This window comes from Adiantum capillus-veneris, chromosome 23, assembly GCF_014529385.1.
Source record: "Adiantum capillus-veneris isolate H3 chromosome 23, ASM1452938v2, whole genome shotgun sequence".
Classification (NCBI taxonomy): Eukaryota; Viridiplantae; Streptophyta; class Polypodiopsida; order Polypodiales; family Pteridaceae; genus Adiantum; species Adiantum capillus-veneris.
Genome location: NC_140953.1, coordinates 106,706,679 through 106,727,694, shown reverse-complemented (window position 1 = coordinate 106,727,694; position 21,016 = coordinate 106,706,679). Strand labels below are relative to the sequence as shown.

At 44.5% G+C, this 21,016-nt stretch overlaps 1 protein-coding gene across 2 annotated transcripts in view; it reads right to left on the bottom strand.

The window, feature by feature from the left end:
* Positions 1-6,646, bottom strand: part of LOC147428314 (pentatricopeptide repeat-containing protein At3g09040, mitochondrial-like) — a 46,637-nt gene extending 39,991 nt beyond the window's left edge. Inside the window, exon 1 of one of the 2 annotated variants that reach the window (XM_086496918.1) lies at positions 6,066-6,646. In XM_086496918.1, coding sequence (XP_086353044.1) covers positions 6,066-6,161 — 96 coding nt within the window. In that variant the 5' untranslated portion in view covers positions 6,162-6,646. The remainder of the gene's footprint in view (positions 1-6,065) is intronic. The other variant, XM_086496919.1, reaches the window with a different exon arrangement.
* Positions 6,647-21,016: the final 14,370 nt, after the last annotated feature.

Sequence of the window (21,016 nt, the reverse complement as noted above, 5' to 3'; positions counted from 1 at the left end):
TACTCTTTACGGGGGGGACCAGCCTTTGGTCCCCAATACTGTGTCGATCTTCTCCCTTCTCTCATGTTTTCAAAGAATTATAATTTTCAGATTTTCTAAGTGCTCGTGTACGCTCCCGTTTTGTGACACTGAATGCCACTGTCCACCTTTTACGGGTCACCGCGGCATTGCTACCACCATGAAGGGGGTAGAGAAATACTTCTTTGGGCCGAGACTCAAAAAGGATGTGGAAGAGTTTGTGCGCAGTTACTTGGTATGCCAGAAGGTCAAGTTTGACAAGCATAAGGCACAGGGATTTTTACAACCTTTACCCATACCCACCCACCCCTGGGAAAGTATTGCACTGGATTTCATTTTTGATCCCCCGAGAAAACACAATGATCACGATGATTTTCCGATTACATGGCAAGTCTGAGACGATTGTCTCCGACAGAGACCCCAGATTTAAGAGTTTGTTTTGGAAGGCAATTTGGGAGAACATTGGCACACAGTTGCAGTTCTCGTCATCGTTCCACTTGCAGACTGACGGGCAATTTGAGATTGCCAATTCAATGATTTTAGATTTATTAAAGTCTTGTATCTCGGATCAAAAGACTCAACCGGAAAAGAACTTACCTTTGGTGGAATTTGCCTACAATAACACGATACACTCTTCGACGGGGAAGACGCCATGTGAGATTGTTGAAAGTGCTGCGAAGGTTTCATTCTTCTTAAGCACGAAAGATTAGATATTTAAAGCGGATGAATATTCGCAAGATTTGGATACGGCTTTTACCAAGGTTCGCGAGACTTTGCAGGAGTCTCAAGAACGACAGAAAAAGGCAGCAGATCGCCATTGTCGCGACTTGAAATTGAAGGAGGATGATTGGGTGCTCTTACTTTTGAGAAGGCACGCCTACGAAAGAAAAAGGGAAAGGAGAGGCTTTTTCCAAAGCTTAGTATGCGATACTACGGACCTTTCCAGATCACTGACAAGATAAATGATGTCTCCTTCCGATTGAAACTACCAGATACTTGGAGGATTCACAATGCATTGCATGTGAGTCTCTTGAAACCTGTTAAGGGTGATGTGCCTGATGATGGGGAGCCTGATGAGCAACCCGAAGTGGAAGAAAACGAGGAGATCCTTGTTCCTGAACAGATTTTGGCACATAATGATACGAAGAAAGGTAAAGTCCGAAGGCCGTTCTTGGTTAAGTTCAAGAACTTTCCTGCATTTGATGCGAAGTGGATGGAGGAGGAGGACCTAGCAGATACTCCTCGCATTGTGAAACTTTACCTCGATGTTTTGGTTTAGCATAGTCTACTCCAAACGAAACCCAGAATTCAGCTTGGCCGGAGATCTGGTGCAGTGGGATGCACAAGAGGGGAGTTACTCCACTCTTTGTCAACAGATGCCTCAATTTTGATACTAAAGTCACTGATGTCTCTTTGAGCTTCAGGGATACTGAGAGCTGACAGTATTCTGCTGGATGACTTTATAAAATGGAATTCCTGATAATGATACTGATTTGTTCTTGACTTCTTGTGAGTGCAGGAACTGATAGTCGAAATGACTGCAGCATTTTGGTCTGATTGATCTCGAATAGACATGGTTGCAATAGGGGTTAGTCAATCGGACATCGATGAGGTCCCAATTGGATCTAGATGTGATTGCTAGCTACATTGTCAATAAATCATGGTCTAAGATCCGAATGAATGTTGAATGTCATGAGATGTCCTGTGATGTCTGGTGATGTCGTGTGATGTGACTGTCGATTTTGTACATGTGCTAGATGTGTGTTCCTAGTACGTAGGTACTAACAGTCAGTGTCTACTAAGACGGTTTATGGCTTTTGTCGGTTTTGCAGGCGTAATCGCGGTCGATTACAATACTTTCAAGAGGGGGGTATGTCACAAAGTGATGACGTGGCGGATAGCAGAAACCCTAATTTCTGCCAAAAACCCTAAAATTCCTGCAAACCCTAATTTCTGCCAGAAATCCTAATTTCCAGAAATCGTGGAGGCTACCAAAAAAAAAAAAAATTTGGAAAATGATGAGCGACACGAATTTTGCTTTTTTTTTATAAAAAAAGAGAAAAGACTCTCTGAGAGAGAGAGAGAGAGAGAACTGATGCTTTTTATTTTAAAAGCTTTTGGGACTCTGCTTTTGGGCATCTCTTGTAACCTTTAAATTAGTGGTGAGGGCTTCACCTCTCAGAGCATCTGGACGCACAGTCTGAGAGTGAATCCCGACCCACTCTCTTGTACTTTGAATTGATTAATACAAAAAGAAATACCGAAAGGGGCGCCAATCTTTGGGGCCAATATCTCTAGGCACGGAACTCCGCCGGGCCAGTGCAAATCTATTGTGATCTGTGAATTGTTTTGAAGTGGTTATTTGGTGTTGTCGCGATTGATTCTTGACTTGGAGTGTCCAAGTCTGTTACACATCACCTGTTTGTGACACCAAGAAGACCTCAGAAGTATTTTGACGATTCAGACAAGGATTCTTCTTCCTCTAATAGTTCGGATTCTGACGAGCCAATGTTTACAAAGAGGAAGCACTTTTACAGAGCCAACCAGTATGATTTTCTCCAGGACATGAAGAAGAAACCCAAGGATTTTAAAAAGGGCGGGCAAGCAATAAAGTCTGATACTTTTTCTGGTTTTAAGGATACCCACAAGACCCTCGCTTTTATTCAATAGTTTGACATTGCGTTCTCCGAAGGACGCTATTCAGAGCATTCCAAAGTCTGGAGGGTAGCACCTTACCTCAAGGGAACACACAAACCTCGTGGTCTACCCTACTTCTACAAAGGGAGGCACTGACAAAGTGGCCTCAGTTCAAGAGAGTCTTTACTTCTTCATGGCTCACTCAAGAATACGAACGTGATGTGATTACAGCTTGAAATCATTTGAGGATGACTAAGGAGGATACTTTAGATATTGTCAGAGATTTTGGGACACTTTCTTACCAACCTCTTCTTTTAAGAAAATTGAAACAGACTTGACACTCCAAGCCGTGAATTTGCCACAACACACTTAAGAAAACTGGAAGAACTAAACAAAACTAAGAGAGAGATGACACAGCACGGCGTAGTTCCGCGCCTAGAGAGATTAGCCCTAAAGACTCGCGCCCCGTTCGGTATTTCTTTATCATTAATGCTTCACTAAGTACAATGTCCTAGGGTCCTCGTCTCAGGAGTGCTCCCAAGCTTATCTGCCTGAGACTAAGGACACTTTCTTGTCAGCCTCTTCTTTCAAGAAAATTACGTTCAAACAACAGAGCGCGATTTTGTTGTGGTCTACCTAAAGAGATACGCAATCATTGTCTGCTGCAAAAGTCTCCCAAGTCCATGCAACAACTAATGGGACACGCAAAGCAAGGGTTTGCAATGCATGGGGGCACTCTTACGTACCCTATAGATAGATTGGTCACAGTTTGGACCGAACAAGACACGAATAACTAACAAAAGAAAAAGGAAACCAACACAAGAGACCTTCAGTCCCTCGATTGTCGACAAAGCAACAAGTCGAATACTTCAAGGAGGGTAAAGGTTACAGTTGTGGGGAACACGTGTCACGGGCATGTGTTAGTCAGGTGCCCTAACAAGGCACCAAAAGAACAGCCAGAGAGTTCTAGAGCAGCGGAGGAGCGAGCAAAGAAAGGCAAGACAAAAGCAGGACTGGTAGCAGATTTTGTGGGGACCAACCCTGAGTACATGGATGAAAGTACGAAGCTCTGAAGAGCGAGGGGCAAAGTACAAGATCAAGAAGCCCTTATCTTCTTCGACGGAGGAGCCAAGGCCAACTTCATTTCGACTGAATTAGCGGGTCGACTTAGAATTATGCCAGATAAAATGAGACCACCGGCTAAGTCAGTTCTAGCGGCACCCGGATTGGATACTGCCATTACAATTGTCATAGGCAAACTTCGGTTGCATTGCCAAGGGCATCTAGGGCACGAGGACTTTTACATCATGCCTTTGGAAGGGTGTGACATCCTCTTGAGAACCCCTTGGTTCCACAAGAACAATGTAGTGGTCAACTACAAGCACGAAAAGCAATTTTGAAGAATGAAAAGGGTAGAGAGATAGTACTTGATGTAAAATAGAACGGCGAGTCAGTCCCACTTGTATCGGCTTCGATCATTTCCATATTAATGAAATCTAGTCTGTTCGTTTACTCGATCTTCTTACGTGAGATAGATGACAAGAATATGTCAAATTTGTCCGACCTTCAGAAAGAATGAAAGGAATCTTTGCAAGCTCAGGCTTACTGTTTCTCTAAAGGCTTACTAGGAGAGTTATCTCCTCAACGTCCTGAAGATCACACTATTGATTTGATTCCGAGCAAAACGCCACCAAACCGGCCACCCTATAGAGTAACTAGAGCCCAAAACGAAGAAATTATGATGAAAGAACTTTTGGAAAAAGGACTGATTCAACCCAGTATATCAGCTTGCTGTTCGCCAGCATTGTTAGTCGAGATGGATCTTGGAGAATGTACATTGACTACAGGGCTCTCAATAAAAGCACCATCAAGAACAAGTTTCCAATACCCAGGATCGATGACATACTGAACACGTTACAGGGTTCTACTTGTTTCAATAGAATCGACCTGAAAAGTGGATATCGCAATGATAAGCAAAACGCAACAACGTTTTAAAATGCTGACTATGCACAGGGAGGGAGGGCGCGTTACCAAGGGACATTAGCTGCAGGTTGTGTTTCAGAACGCAAGCAAAATCCCACCACGTGGGTGCTTGGACTTCTCGGCATTTCAAAACGTTGTCGAAGCCGTTGAGTGGGTACAACGCTGGCACTGCCAATGTCTTCTGCCTACGGCATTTCAAAACGCTCGACGGAGACGCAAAAAGTTCGACGCCGCTGTCTAGGATGCCCATCATGTGAGCTAGCAATGCTAGCGTTTTAGAACGCCGAGGAATACATGCTCTCCAACGGTAGCAATGTTTCATCATCGGCGGCCTTCAGCTAAGGTGACCAATGTTGCCAGGGGAGGTCACGAAGCACGAAGTTCTGATACCATGTCAAAGTCGAAGATGTAGAAGCGTAGAGACCAAGGGAGAAAGCACGAGAGAGAGAGAGAGAGAGAGAGAGAGAGAGAGAGAGAGAGAGAGTCTCCTAAACCAATCAACCTTGGCAATGAATAATTGATACAATGGGACCAAGGGGTCACATGTATCCCACCTCAGTAAATTGCCCTACCCAGACTTCGACAAATAAGTAAAATACATACCTAAAAGCCAAAATAAATAATGGGATCGACGCACGGACCAGCCCTTAGTTGCTTTTCGAACTCAGATGCTTATAGATTTGACGCTTTTCATGTACAGCTTTTGAGTTTGGGCTAGGGCCCTTTAAATATATAACAAGGGCACTCTCTCTAGCATTCTACCTCGAGGAGAAGCAAAAGAGAGCACCCAAACCTTGTATTCTTTGCAAATCAATATTAAAGAAATACCGATAGGGATGCAAGTCTTGGGACAAATGTTGTTTGGGGGTGGAACTCTGCCACTCTGTGTCTCGCGTGGATTCTCTCTCTCTCTCTCTCTCTCTCTCTCTCTCTCTCTCTCTCTCTCTCTCTCTCTCTCTCTCTCTCTCTCTTATTTAGAGTTGTTTGAAGTACTAAAAAGGTTGCTCAATGTGTAGATTGTTGTGATCTTTGTGTTTCTGTCAGATCACTCGCCGGAAGTGATTACACTTAAAACTACACGCCTGCAATTGCGTGTGACATGTGTGGGACTGCACACCTTGAGCAGGTACATGGTCCAATAACGTCTGGTATAACATGCACCAAGGCGTTGCCCGCATGGTGCACCAACAAGGTGCACCATGCGGGCATTTAATCATCCCCTAAACCACTGTGAAGAGCATAGCAGTACAAAATATCTTTGTCCAAATACTACTAGGAGCGTCCCTTGAAGTGGAAGGCCCACCTCTCAGAACATGCATACATCCAGCCTTCCATCTCTCTCTCTCTCTCTCTCTCTCTCTCTCTCTCTCTCTCTCTCTCTCTCTCTCTCTCATATACACAGACCCACAAACAAAGCAAACGCCAACCTGCAGAAAAGATTGCCCCATTGTGAACGAAGCGGTGGTGACATGACATGGAAACGGCCCATAAAAATTTGCCCCTGCTGCCATCTGCATGGCCATCGTCACGGCACTCCACCACTGAGCTTGTCAAGGCCGCTGTCACACATGACCAACCATGTGCGAATGGACATTATGTGTCCAGGCCACTTGAGTATGTAGAGATTGAGAGATCCACAAGGCGGCACAGGAGGCACAGGAGTCGCACGCTGAAAGCTCATCCTCTACTCAACATACAAGAGAGAGACTGGCCGTGGGCTAGGGTAAAACCCCCAATATAAGGCCGCCTAAGCTTTGCAGCAAATTACGAGCCAAGTGCTGCACAGATTCTATCTTGGAGGGGCGCTATCAACAGGTCGTTGCAAGGCGCGCCCACTGCAAAAATTTTGTCGCGATCGAAAATGCGCACGCGATGCAGGACATAAGATTCTCTGTGCAGCCTTGAAAATGCAGCCAGTACGCAGTATGTCTGGTCGTTTCTGCAAAACGTCGAGGCGCAGAATCTGCTTGAAAAAGCGATGTGCTCGTTTGAAAGGCTTGAAAAAGCGATGTGCCCGTTTGAAAGGGCAAGCCGCGGCACACGTGTTTTTGCGGAGAATATACAGAGAGAGAGTTAGTTTGCAAACCGAGAAAATATGTTGATTTCCATTGAAAGAGGTGTCCACTGAATACAACAATCCTCCACAAATCATCAAACCGATTTCCACAAATTGGCACAACACAATTCAGCAGGATTTACTGAACACTCAAGCCTTCTACAAATTACAGAAACGTCCAGATATACACGCCTTCTACAAATCACAGGCCCATTCTTGTCATGCTATTTGAAAACTTTACAATAAGGGCATTTAATTTGCTCAGCTGAACTTTCATCTCTAAAGTGGCTCTCTCTAAACTCGCTATGTGCTACTCTAATTCACAAATATGTACATCTGTCACATTCACTTGGTACTCATCTACAGATCTACGTAAGGACTCGACTAAGTTAGAGACATGTAACTTGAATGTTTCGTATCCCTCCCTACGGGGCTCATGAAGCTCTTTCCAAATTTGAATAATGATTTCTCCTAGACTCTCAAAGCTAGTGTCGCTGTCGTTTGCCGACTCCTTTGTTTGTGTGTCATTCAAGTCCGCTGACTGATTGTCTTCGTCCATTGCTTATTTGCAATACACATACAATTACTATCAACAAAGCAATAATAAAATATAATGGCAAAGTTTACTCATCAAAATAATGAAACACAGTACAACGCAATAGTGGTTACTTCGCTTCGGTGCACCAAGGGCATGTAAATGTCCCCTATCTGTGGCGGTCTTTCATCGCTCTCCATGTCTCCACTACTGGTTGCCTCATTGATATCTACGTCTTGCTCATTTGTCATGTTCATACTAGGCAACTTTTTCCTTCATCAAGAAAAGTGCATACCGTCACGCACAGTCGCAAATACACTTTGGGAAAAACAATGTTATATTAGCTTACTCTTCAATATCCTTCCAGTGAGATATGAACCAATCCAACCTCAGTTGGCTGCTTCTGTATAAACCATCCGCCACAAATAACATTATAACATCCTGGTACGTAGTGGAAGCCGGAAATGTTATGCACCTCCAAAGTGCTTTCATCTTCTTTAAGCTCATTCCTCGTCCTTGACAGGGAGTGATCCACACCGTCGAAGGATAATACTTACCATTGCAGAGCATCTTGTGCAATGTACTCAAGAAATCATTCCCGAATGGATGTCGCATTTGAAATCGCCAGTACATCAAAGCACGGTCAAAGATATTGTTATATGTCAAGCAGATGCGATTCTTCGTGTCATCCACTCCATATAGGCTATACAATTCAACTCCTTTGTTTACTTCTTCGCAGTTATGTTGTGCTCTACTTTCTGAAAGTGGGGTTCATCGTTATCTTTCATGCAGTACTCCACCATTCCCTTGAACGTATGCAAGTTTTTTTGCCTCAATGCTCGACATAATACATTCCCTCGAGTTGGATTTTGTTTGTCCCATCCTAAATAAGCGTTCACTTTTCTATTAATGGCAATTAAAGACCTAGCCAACATGTGTATGACCATTTGAAAGTGCAAATGGTAGACATTGCCGCCCCTCTCTACTGAACATATCCCGGGAACAGTCTCCTTCCTCAAGAACTCATGCATTCCACCTAGTAAATTGGTATCAATGTCTACACCACCCACGGCTACAGTGACGCTAACTTCCATCACCTTCTTCACCTCGTCGCCATCCCTCTTGCGTCTCTCCGTGGCGCTCAGCATGGGCCTCCCCCTTCTCTTCAGTGTGCGACCAAGCTCGTTTGCAAGCACAGATTTCCTTTTCTTGGGTGGACGACTACATTCGTCTGCAATTCCTCGTGTTGATTTCTTCCGTTGCACCATTGCACCTACAAATACATGCATGAACTAAAACTTCAAATATTGCCTTTTCTTAAATTGAGCATTCGGAATAAACTTGGTATTAGCTCCAATTTTCACATTTCAAATCTGACCCCACGAATATTTGTTGAGGACTCTGCACTCAGAGAGTGAATCACTTCGCATCATGAACCCGTACGCTATGGCCGAGCCAGGGGTGATGCTATCAAATGAGCTGCGACGTGCGTCGCAATGTGACACTCTCTCTCTCTCTCTCTCTCTCTCTCTCTCTCTCTCTCTCTCTCTCTCTCTCTCTCTCTCTCTCTCTCTCTCTCTCTCTCTCTCTCTCTCTCTCTCTCTCTCTCTCTCTCTCTTTCCCCCCTCCGCTCTTTTGTTTTTTCCCTGCGATTAAACAACCCCCCCCCCTTTTTCTCCACCCGCTCGCCATGTTGTGTCCCACTGCCAAGCTACAGCGCTATCCACAGCAGCTCGGCTCCACTCACGCCCGCCCCTCCCATGTGCGCCATATTTTCCGCCTCTGACCACGCGCCCATGTCACCCCACCTATCATGTTGTGAGCGTGATGGAAACACACACAACGCCTCTATAATGACCCGACACACACTCTTGGGAGGATACACACACACACTATGGGGCACCACTCGGCTTACATAACCCACCTGGCCGAGACAAGGAACGCACTAATGGAGTGAGAGGAGAGAGACTACCCATTTGCCCACTCCACACTGAGACACACACACACACACACACCCAAAAAACTCAGCTCAAAAGAGGAGAATTTGTGATTTTAGATACAATTGATCTTAGGCCAGCACCAATGGGGCAAATAGCTCACACAATATGAGTAAAATATGCCAGATACAATCACAAATTGGAGCAGAGACTTCGCTCATAGCAGAAACTTACACAACCAAAACAACAAAAAAACAGTGGGAATTCGCCAAAATAGACAGTGCCATTGCGTCTGGAATGGCCCAAAACCCCAGTCTACAATGTCAAAGTGCTCAAATCCGACCTCGGATGAGCAGTTTATGGCCAAAACAGGCTCCAAAAACAGCAAAAACTCAGTTGCGGTTGTTCCTTCTCTTCTCTCATCATTTTTCCTCATCTTCTCTTAGGTTTTTCAGTTCCCACACTTAGCTTTATTACTTGGGCACCTTTGGCCTTTTAGTTGACCTCAAACGGACCCCGAACAGGCCAAAAAGTTGCCTCACAGTGCATAGTTGTCACCTTTTTGCATCATCCGCACACCTGGCACTCGACTTTTTCCAATAATGCATCCTGCAACCACGTGAAGTGGCCCGCAAATACAGTTTTCATGATGACCTTTTTGCATAATTATCACAAGAAAACACCCACGTTGTGTCCGTACTTATCCACGTGCAAGTCTTGACCCCATTCGACCTCCTGACGCCACTAGATGCCATCTGACGCACCTGCTTACCTCATGTCATGGGCCCGCGGATAGCTTCCTCGAGAAGTTTTACGTGCTACCAACTCCTCATTATTATAGAAAAAACACATTGGTACTGGTGATAGTGAAAATCGATGCACTATGTACACGCTGCCCTACCTGTACACATGTGGGCCTCACGTAACCACCTGGCTCTGGAAAATGGGCAATCCTTTATTCTATGTACCATGCATGGGTATGTACATATGCGCAATCCCTTGCTCCAAAAAACTCCTAACATAGTTTTCCCATCCCCTTCGGTGCACCAAGGGCATGTAGATGTCCCCTATATGTGGTGGTCCTTCATCGCTCTCCACGTTTCACCAGTGGTTGCCTCATTGATATCTACGTCTTGCTCATTTGTCATGTTCATGTCAGGCAACTTTTTCCTTCATCAATAAAAGTGCATACCGTCACGCACAGTCGCAAATACACTTTGGGAAAAACAATGTTATATTAGCTTACTCTTCAATATTCTTCTAGCGAGATACGAACCAGTCCAACCTCGGTTGGCTGCTACTGTATAAATCATCTGCCACAAATAACGTTATAACATCCTGGTACGTAGTGGAAGCCGCAAATGTTATGCACCTCCAAAGCGCTTTCATCTTCTTTAAGCTCATTCCTCGTCCTTGACAGGGAGTGATCCACACCGTAAAAGGATAATACTTACCACTGCAGAGCATCTTGTGCAATGTACTCAAGAAATCATTCCCGAATGGATGTCGCATTTGAAATCGCCAATACATCAACACACGTTTGAAGATATTGTTATGTGTCAAGCAGATGCGATTCTTCGTGTCATCCACTCCGTATAGGCTGTACAATTCAACTCCTTTGTTTACTTCTTCCGCAGTTATGTTGTGCTCTACTTTCTGAAAGTGGGGTTCACTGTTATCTTTCATGCAGTACTCCACCATTCCCTTGAACGTATGCAAGTTTTTTTGCCTCAATGCTCCCTCGAGTTGGATTTTGTTTGTCCCATCCTAAATAAGCTTTCACTTTTCTATTAATGGAAATTAAAGACCTAGCCAACATGCGTATGACCATTTCAAAGTGCAAATGGTAGACATTGCCGCCCCTCTCTACTGAACATATCCCGGGAACAGTCTCCTTCCTCAAGAACTCATGCATTCGACCTAGTAAATTGGTATCAATGTCTGCACCGCCCACGGCTACAGTGGCGCTAACTTCCATCAACTTCTTCACCTCGTAGCCATCCCTCTTGCGTCTCTCCGTGGAGCTCAGCATGGGCCTCCCCCTTATCTTTAGTGTGCAACCAAGCTCGTTTGCAAGCACAGGTTTCCTTTTCTTGGGTGGACGACTACATTCGTCTACATTCCTCGTGTTGATTTCTTCCGTTGCACCATTGCACCTACAAATACATGCATGAACTGAAACTTCAAATATTGCGTTTTCTTAAATTGAGCATTCAGAATAAACTTGGTATTAGCTCCAATTTTCACATTGCAAATCTGACCCCACGAATATTTGTTGAGGTCTCTACACTCAGAGAGTGAATCACTTCGCATCATGAACCCGTACGCTATGGCCGAGCCAGGGGTGATGCTATCAAATGAGCTGCGACGTGCGCCGCAATGTGAATCTCTCTCTCTCTCTCTCTCTCTCTCTCTCTCTCTCTCTCTCTCTCTCTCTCTCTCTCTCTCTCTCTCTCTCTCTTTCCCCCCTCCGCTCTTTTGTTTTTTCCCTGCGATTAAACAACCCCCCCCTCCCTTTTTCTCCACCCGCTCGCCATGTTGTGTCCCGTAGCTTGCAGTCTACGTAGCCCAAGCTACAGCGCTGTTCACAGCAGCTCGGCTCCACTCACGCCCGCCCCTCCCATGTGCGCCATATTTTCCGCCTCTGACCACGCGCCCCTGTCACCCCACCTATCATGTTGTGAGCGTGATGGAAACACACACAACGCCTCTATAATGACCCGACACACACTCTTGGGAGGATACACACACACACACACACACTATGGGGCACCACTCGGCTTACATAACCCACCTGGCCAAGACAGGGAACACACTGATGGAGTGAGAGGAGAGAGACTACCCATTTGCCCACTCCACACTGAGACACACACACACACACACCCAAAAAACTCAGCTCAAAAGAGGAGAATTTGTGATGTTTAGATACAATTGAGCTTAAGCCAACACCAATGGGGCAAATAGCTCACACAATATGAGTAAAATATGCCAGATACAATCACAAATTAGAGCACAGACTTCGCTCATAGGAGAAACTTACACAACCAAAACAACAAAAAAACAGTGAGGAATTCGGCAAAATAGACAGTGCCATTGTGTCTGGAACGGCCCAAAACCCCAGTCTGCAATGTCAAAGTGCTCAAATCCGACCTCGGATGAGCAGTTTATGGCCAAAACAGGCTCCAAAAACAGCAAAAACTCAGTTGCGGTTGTTCCTCCTCTTCTCTCCACATTTTTTCTCATCTTCTCTCAGGTTTTTCAGTTCCCACACTTAGATTTATTACTTGGGCACCTTTGGCCTTTTAGTTGACCTCAAACGGACCCCGAACATGCCAAAAAGTGGTCTCGCAGTGCATAGTTGTCACCTTTTTGCATCATCCGCACACCTGGCACTCGAATTTTTCCAATAATGCATCCTGCAACCATGTGAAGTGACCCGCAAATACAATTCTCATGATGACCTTTTTGCATAATTATCACAAGAAAACACCCACGTTGTGTCCGTACTTATCCACGTGCAAGTCTTGACCCCATTCGACCTCCTGACGCCACTAAATGCCATCTGACGCACCTGCTTACCTCATGTCATGGGCCCGCGGATAGCTTCCTCGAGAAGTTTTACGTGCTACCAACTCCTCATTATTATAGAAAAAACACACTGGTACTGGTGATAGTGAAAATCGATGCACTATGTACATGCTGCCCTACCTGTACACATATGGGCCTCACGTAACCACCTGGCTCTGGAAAATTGGCAATCCTTTATTCGATGTACCATGCATGGGTATGCACATATGCGCAATCCCTTGCTCCAAAAAACTCCTAACATAGTTTGCCCATCCCCTAGTCTGCTAGATCATTCATGATCAGCAGAAGTAGCAAAAAAAGATATGAGACTCGCTGTGTCACAAGTCTCCTCACCAACATTACTTGCTCCACCATCATTAACCTGGCATGATATAATTTAAGACGCAATCCATTTACCCTTGACTTATGTAGAATCCCATCCAGGTTAGCCAACTGATATGTACTCTTTGGAAAACACTCCACTACCTTGAAAGGGCCTTCCCACTTTAACTGTTGTAGCGCAAAACCAAGTCATGCTTCTTGATACCCTTACTTTTGACCTTTTCATTTGTCTTGGCTAAGGCCTTATCTTGCATCTGCCCATAATGCTCCAATGCACTCATCCTATCCAACTGAACCTCTTGTAATTGTAAGAGCCTCTCTTTGAATGCATCACTAGGCGGCCCAAGCAACTTCTCCAGCATCTTGACAGCATGCAACTCTACTTCCACAGGCAATAGTGCTTCCTTTCCATACACCAAATGAAAGGGAGTAAACCCTGTACCTATCTTGACCGAAGTACGGTAAGACCATAATGTAGTAGGCAATTCCAAATCCCAATTCTTTCCTTGGTGCTATGTCACTTTCGAAAGAATTTGTACCAACTCACCATTGAATCTTTCATTTAAGCCATTACACTGCGGGTAATAAGCAGTGGTATGCTGGTGCCTAATCTCCATCTTCGCGCATAAGAAGTCTAATAGTTTAGCTCTAAATCCTGGCCCCTTATCTGAAAGTAGCTCCAATGGCACCCCAAACTTGCAACATATTTCATCATACACAAATTTTGCCACATCCTTTGCAATGATTTGTTTTACTGTTGCAGCCTCTACCCATCTAGAGAGATAGTCCACTGTAGTTAAAATATAGCTTTTGCCCCTACTTGTGATAGGTAACGGGCCTATTGCACCAATCCCCCACTTTTCAAACACATCAAACGCCATAATGGTTTTTCGTAGCTCTTGCTTCAACACTCTCTTCCCAAATGCTTGATACCTATTGCAAGACCTACACCAATGGTGAACATCCTTGTGCAAACTAGGCCATACATACCCTTCTTGCAAGATATTATGCAAGGTGATCTTTAGAGCAAAATGTCCGCCACATGCACCTTCATGATTCTCTTTCAACACTCTATAAAGCTCCTCTCGCCAAGGTACACGTCTCAACACGAGATTAGTCCCTTTCATGTACAAGACATCACCAATCAATTTGTACCTAGATGCTCTACGCACAAAACCATGCTTCTTAGACTTTTGAATGTCTTTCGGAATGATTCCTCTTAGCAAAAACTCCTCTTCTTGAGCCAAACTTTCCCGGCCATGATAAAGAGGTAAATTGGTCCTCAACACAAATAGCTCCCCAATCATGCTTTGAGCTGCTTCATGTGCCTCTCCATTTAGAGCACGTTCAATGTGTCTGATGCTCCATGCTTCGAACTTTTTTAACAGGCCTTGAATTCTGAAACACATTTCCTTCAATGAGGTGTTCTTGCTCTTCCACACACCCAACACTTGCTTCACAACTAACAAGGCATCACCTTTTATGTTCAACCTTCCGAATCCCATGCTTCAAACAAATGTGTAATCCGGCTTCCAACGTAGCATATTCAGCCTCATTGTTACTATGAGCATCCAATTTGAACCCTCTCTTGCATACTAACTTTCCCTCTGGATCATAAAGTGCTTATACCCCCTGAAGCTGCATCATGGCTCTTTCTATATGAGCCATCAAAGAACAACACATGTGCATTGCTGATCTGTGGCACTTCTTCAACTACCTTTCTCACCACCTCTTCCTTAACAAGAAGGGGATTCTCCTTATAAGTCAACAAATCAGCTAGGGTAGCTCTTGTACTATCTTCCACTAAAAAAGAGAACTCGAACTCTTGCAGCTCCATTACCCATTTCTTGACCACATTTGACATGTTAGTGCCATTAATTAACTGTGGCAAAAAAGCGTAACTCGTTAAGGAAACAAAAGGTCGTGGTAGCAAGTAATAACAAAATCGTCAACAAGCAAATATTACACTGGCCATCACTAGCTCTACTTCCGAGAATTTTCTCTCTACTACCAACTTCACTTGGCTTGCACAATACACTGGCCTCATATAATGGCTGCCCTTCCCCTTTTGCAATAGCATGGCTCCAATGGCATCATCCCCTACTGATGGATTTACATAAAACGCTTTCTCCCAATCAGGAGCCTGCATGGCTGACAACCCCCCTAACACCTCTTTCACCTCTTGAAACACTTCTTCACACTTGTCATCCCATTGCAATGGATCATGCTTTGCCGCTTCTTGTAATGGATAAAGGAGCTGCGAAGACAATGGAATAAACCGCGCCATGTACTTCACTTTGTGTATAAAGGTTGCCAATTGCTTTGTACTCGTAGGTAATGGAAGAAGAATAATAGACTTAACCTTGTCTGGATCAGCCTCAATGCCATTTTCTGACACCATGTAGCCCAATAACTTCACCCTTCGCTATGCTAGATGAAATTTCTTTGGATTTAGTTGTCCTCCACATTCATCATATCGAGCCAATACCATCCGCAGCTTCTCGAGGTGTTTAGCCCTACTGATGTAGACATAGAAGTCGTCCATAAAAGCTTTAACACAACTACCAATGAATGGTTCCAATACCCAATTTGCTCTCTCTTGATAGAAAGATGGTCCATTTGACAACCCAAATGGCAATATCGTGTAACAATAGCAGCCCCATGGCGTTATGAAAGTTGTCATTGTTAGGTCTTTAAGAGCAATCTTCAATTGAAAATAGCCTGAAAAACCATCACACACACTGTACCTCTCATAACATGCCACTGAATCCAAGATCTGATCAATGAATGGAAGAGGATATGGGTTCTTCTTAGTGGCCGCGTTTAAGGGTTTAAAATCTACACAAATCCTCTACTTCCTATCCTTCTTTGAACTGACTACTATTGGACTCACCAATTCTGTGGTTTCCACTCTGACTATGAACCCTGCCTTCAATAACTTGTCCACCTCTTCCCGCAAGGCTTCCATTTTCTCTTGACCCATCCTTCTTAGCCTTTGCCGCACTGGCTTAGCACCTTCTTTCAGCTCTATATGCATCTCTTCTCCCTTGAACCCTCTGATCTCTTCATATGAAGTAATGAACAAATTAGGAAAACTAACCAGCATGTGCAAATATATCTCCTTCTCCATGGCTGATAGGTCTCCACTAATCATTTGTTTCATCAATTCCCGCTTCTTTGACAATTCAACCTTGGTTTGCATCAGCTTTTCAATCACTTCATAAGGCCCTTCACTTTCATCTTCAACCTCATTTGCAAATGCAACTAAACCACACTCCTGGATTTCTTTGTCTATCAAAAGAAATGCAACATCAACATTCTCATCACTGCTTGTAGTACTATCACTGTCCTCGTCAGTCACTGTGGAATAGTCTTCATCACTAGACTCATCTTCATCTTCATAAAGCTCTTCCAATTGTTTCCTTGTGTCCATATCCTCATCACTGCTGGTAGTACTATCACTGTCTCGTCAGTCACTGTGGAATAGTCTTCATCACTAGACTCATCTCCATCTTCATAAAGCTCTTCCAATTGTTTCCTTGTGTCCATATTATATAGCTTCTTAGCACCTGTATTTCCATAGAGGCTAATTGTACCACGTCTCCAATCTTGAACAACTCCCATTGCACGTAACCATGGTCTGCCCAGTATAATAGGATATGCTCCCAACCCCGCTAGCATCACATGAAAATCAACCACTGCCTTTGCATCATACGCCTCCACTTCTAAGCTCTTTACAACACCCAAACATTTTACTTTTTGATGGTTTGCCAATGTGATCCGAAAGCTGACACCCCAGTCACTGTAAGACCCATCTTCTCAATGCATTAGTGTGTTATGACACATATTTGGGCTCCACCATCCACATAACCTTGTCCCATATTTTTTCTTTTGTGCCACACATCTACTATTGGGCAAATGTCTGGTAGCTCGTCCATTGCCAACACCCTTCACTGAATCTCTCTCTGGCTCTTTCTCCATTGGGTTAACCATCCTCTTCCACTGTCGCTTTAGCTTAGGCACCACCTCTATAAGCTGCCCAAAAGTAACATCTGCTTTCCTGCTTCTCAGATCCTCCTTCAAGTCATAGCTTAATTGCCCATCCCCTAGTGAAAAATCTGAAACATGAAACTTGCGATGAACCCTTCTTTTCCTCTTGGCCTTGACATCCTCGCCTTCATGGCTCTTTCCCTTCTTCTTACTAGGACCTGGGGCACTTCTTCCTTCCTTGTCCTCTGTGGTCCTCTTCCCAATAGGCATCACTAATGTATCCTCTAGCTTTGATGCCTTCTCCAAGGTGACTACACTTATCACTTTTGTCTTTCCCTTTTCCTCTTGGGTTAATCCACTGGTTGCTTCTTCTCCCTTAATTTCGATGCCATAATCATTTGACCTAGTTAGCACTTGTCTTGGCAATGGATACATGTCTCCCCCCATCCTTGGTGGCTTATCACATTGCGGGCTGATGTGTCCCAACTCTCCACAATTATAACATGTGGGTGTCTGCCTCCAGAACCTACCATTGCTTTGTCCAACACCATTCCTAGGTCTTTCTTCACCTCCTCGTGCTATAGTGACCATTGCTAGCATAATCTGAGGGGTAATAGAAACCACTGGTTCATGATGAACCCCTGGCATGCGACCTTGTAAAGAGTCCATAGGCTGAAACTCAGACCTCCTGGGCAAAGACTTCACCCCTAGCTGGCTCATTTTTCTCAGCTCCCACTCTTTGTTCCTTGCCACCTCCAATGCATCTTCATATGTTCTAGGCTTCTTTAGCTCCAATCTCCAACGTTATTCTCCCAAAGACCAACCAAGAATCTGTCCTTCTTCATCATGTCAGGTGGGGGTACTTGTGGTGCTAAGGCCTTGCACATCCGCTCCCATGCCAATTAAAACTTACGTATGTACACATCTACTGGCTCACCTTCTTTCTGCACCAAACCTTGTACTTCTTGCCACACTTTCTGAGGATCTTCTGTCTTCACAAACTCCACTTCCAATCCATGCCTTAGATTGTCCCAACTCAATCTTATAGGTGGATCAGCCACACGCAACTCCTCTTCAAATGCTTTGGACCAAACTCATACATCACTCTTCAAACAAATCTGGAGAAGATGTAACATCTGTGCAGGATCGTGATTCCGATTGCTAATGCAGGCAACCTCCATCTTTTCAGAGAGTCGGCCGACATACGCGTACAGAGGTGTAGCGACACACGTGTGAGTGCAACAAGCGAACACTGGGCAGTTTCGCACGTCCGCAGCAGACATGCAGAAGCATGAGGCGACAGTAAGAGAATTATAAATAATGTAGATGGACTGTGTTCAGTGTCGGTTTTCGTGAGGGAGAACGAAGCAAGAACATGTATGATCGTGTATGTCTAGGTGGTAGCATGTGTGCATAGTGGTCCATTCTGCACTGGCGAGAACTGCAGCAAGGGACATGATAGCTAGGGTGGCAGGGGCGCATGGTCAGAGGTGAAAAATACGGCACATCTGGGAGGGGTGGGCATGAGTGGAGTCGAGTTGTTGTGGACAACGCTGTAGCTTGGGCTACGTAGACTGCTGCAGGCTGCGGGATGCAACATGGCGAGCGGGTGGAGAAAAAGGGGGGGGGGGGGGTTCGTTTAATTGCAAGGAAAAAACAAAAGAGCGGAAGGGGGGGGGGGGGAGAGAGAGAGAGAGAGAGAGAGAGAGAGAGAGAGAGAGAGAGAGAGAGAGAGAGAGAGAGAGAGAGAGAGAGAGAGAGAGAGAGAGAGAGAGAGAGAGAGAGAGAGAGAGAGAGAGAGAGAGAGAGAGGACGGGTCACATTGCGGTGCACGTCGTAGCTCATCTGATAGCATCGCCCCTGGCTCGGCCATAGCGTACGGGTTCTTGATGCGAAGTGATCCACTCTCTGAGTGCAGACCTCAGCAAATATTCGTGGGGGTCAGATTCGAAATGTGAAAATTGGAGCTAATACCAAGTTTATTTTGAATGCTCAATTTAAGAAAAGGCAATATTTGAAGTTTCAGTTCATGCATGTATTTGTAGGTGCAATGGCGCAACTGAAGAAATCAGCAAAAGGAATTGTAGACGAATGTAGTCGTCCACCCAAGAAAAGGAAATCTATGTTTGCAAACGAGCTTGGTCGCACATTGAAGAGAAGGGGGAGGCACATGCTGAGCGCCACGGAGAGACGCAAGAGGGATGGCGACGAGGCGAAGAAGTTGATGGAATTTAGCGTCACTGTAGCCGTGGGCGGTGAAGACATTGATACCAGTTTACTAGGTCGAATGCATGAGTTCTTGAGGAAGGAGACTGTTGCCAGGATATGTTCAGTAGAGAGTGGTGGCAGCGTCTATCATTTGCACTTTCAAATGGTCATACACATGTTGGCTAGATCTTTAATTGCCATTAATAGAAAAGTGAAAGCTTATTTAGGATGGGACAAACAAAATCCAACTGGAGGGAATGTATTATGCTGAGCATTGAGGCAAAAAAACTTGCATACGTTCAAGGGAATGGTGGGGTACTGCATGAAAGATAACAGTGAACCCCACTTTCAGAAAGTAGAGCACAACATAACTGCGGAAGAAGTAAACAAAGGAGTACAGCCTATACGGAGTGGATGACACGAAGAATCGCATCTGCTTGACACATAACAATATCTTCGACCGTGCGTTGATGTATTGGCGATTTCAAATGCGACATCCATTCGGGAATGATTTCTTGAGTACATTGCACAAGATGCTCTGCAGTGGTAAGTATTATCCTTCGACGGCGTGGACCACTCCCTGTCAAGGACGAGGAATGAGCTTAAAGAAGATGAAAGCGCTTTGGAGGTGCATAACATTTCCGGCTTCCACTACGTACCAGGATGTTATAACGTTATTTGTGGCAGATGATTTATACAAAAGCAGCCAACCGAGGTTGGACTGGTTCATATCTCACTGGAAGGATATTGAAGAGTAAGCTAATATAACATTGTTTTTCCCAAAGTGTATTTGCGACGGTATGCACTTTTCTTGATGAAGGAAAAAGTTGCCTGACATGAACATGACAAATGAGCAAGACGTAGATATCAATGAGGCAACCACTGGTGAAACGTGGAGAGCGATGAAAGACCGCCACATATAGGGGACATCTACATGCCCTTGGTGCACCAAAGCGAAGCAACCACTATTGTGTTGTACTGTGTTTCATTCTTTTGATGAGTAAACTTTGCCATTATATTTATTATTGCTTTGTTGACAGTAATTGTATGTGTATTGCAGATAAGCAATGGACAAAAACAATCAGTCAGTGGACTTGAATGACACACAAACAGAGGAGTCGGCAAACGACAATGACACTAGCTTTGAGAGTCTAGGAGGAATCATTATTCAAATTTGGAAAGAGCTTCATGAGCCCTGTAGCGAGGGAAACGAAACATTCAAGTTACATGTCTCTAACTTAGTCGAGTCCTTACGTAGATCTGTAGATGAGTACCAAGTGAATGTGACAGATGTACAGATTTGTGAGTTAGAGCAGCAAATAGCGAGTTTAAAGAGAGCCACTTTAGAGATGAAAGTTCAGCTGAGCAAATTAAATGCCCTTATTGTAAGGTTTTCAAATAGCATGACAAGAATGGGCCTGTAATTTGTAGAAGGCTTGTATATCTGGACGTTTCTTTAATTTGTAGAAGGCTTGAGTGTTTTGTAAATACCTTTATTATCAATATATCCTGCTGAATTGTGTTGTGCCAATTTGTGGAAATCGGTTTGATAATTTGCAGAGGATTGTTGTATTCAGTGAACACCTCTTTCAATGGAAATCAACATATTTTCTCGGTTTGCAAACTAACTAACTCTCTGTTTCGACATCGTCTACCACAGTGGGCAGCAGGGCGAGCTCAGTCGACCCCCGTCTTTGTGTGTGTTTGGGGGGGGGGGGGGTGGTCTACAGACGAAGAGGAAGC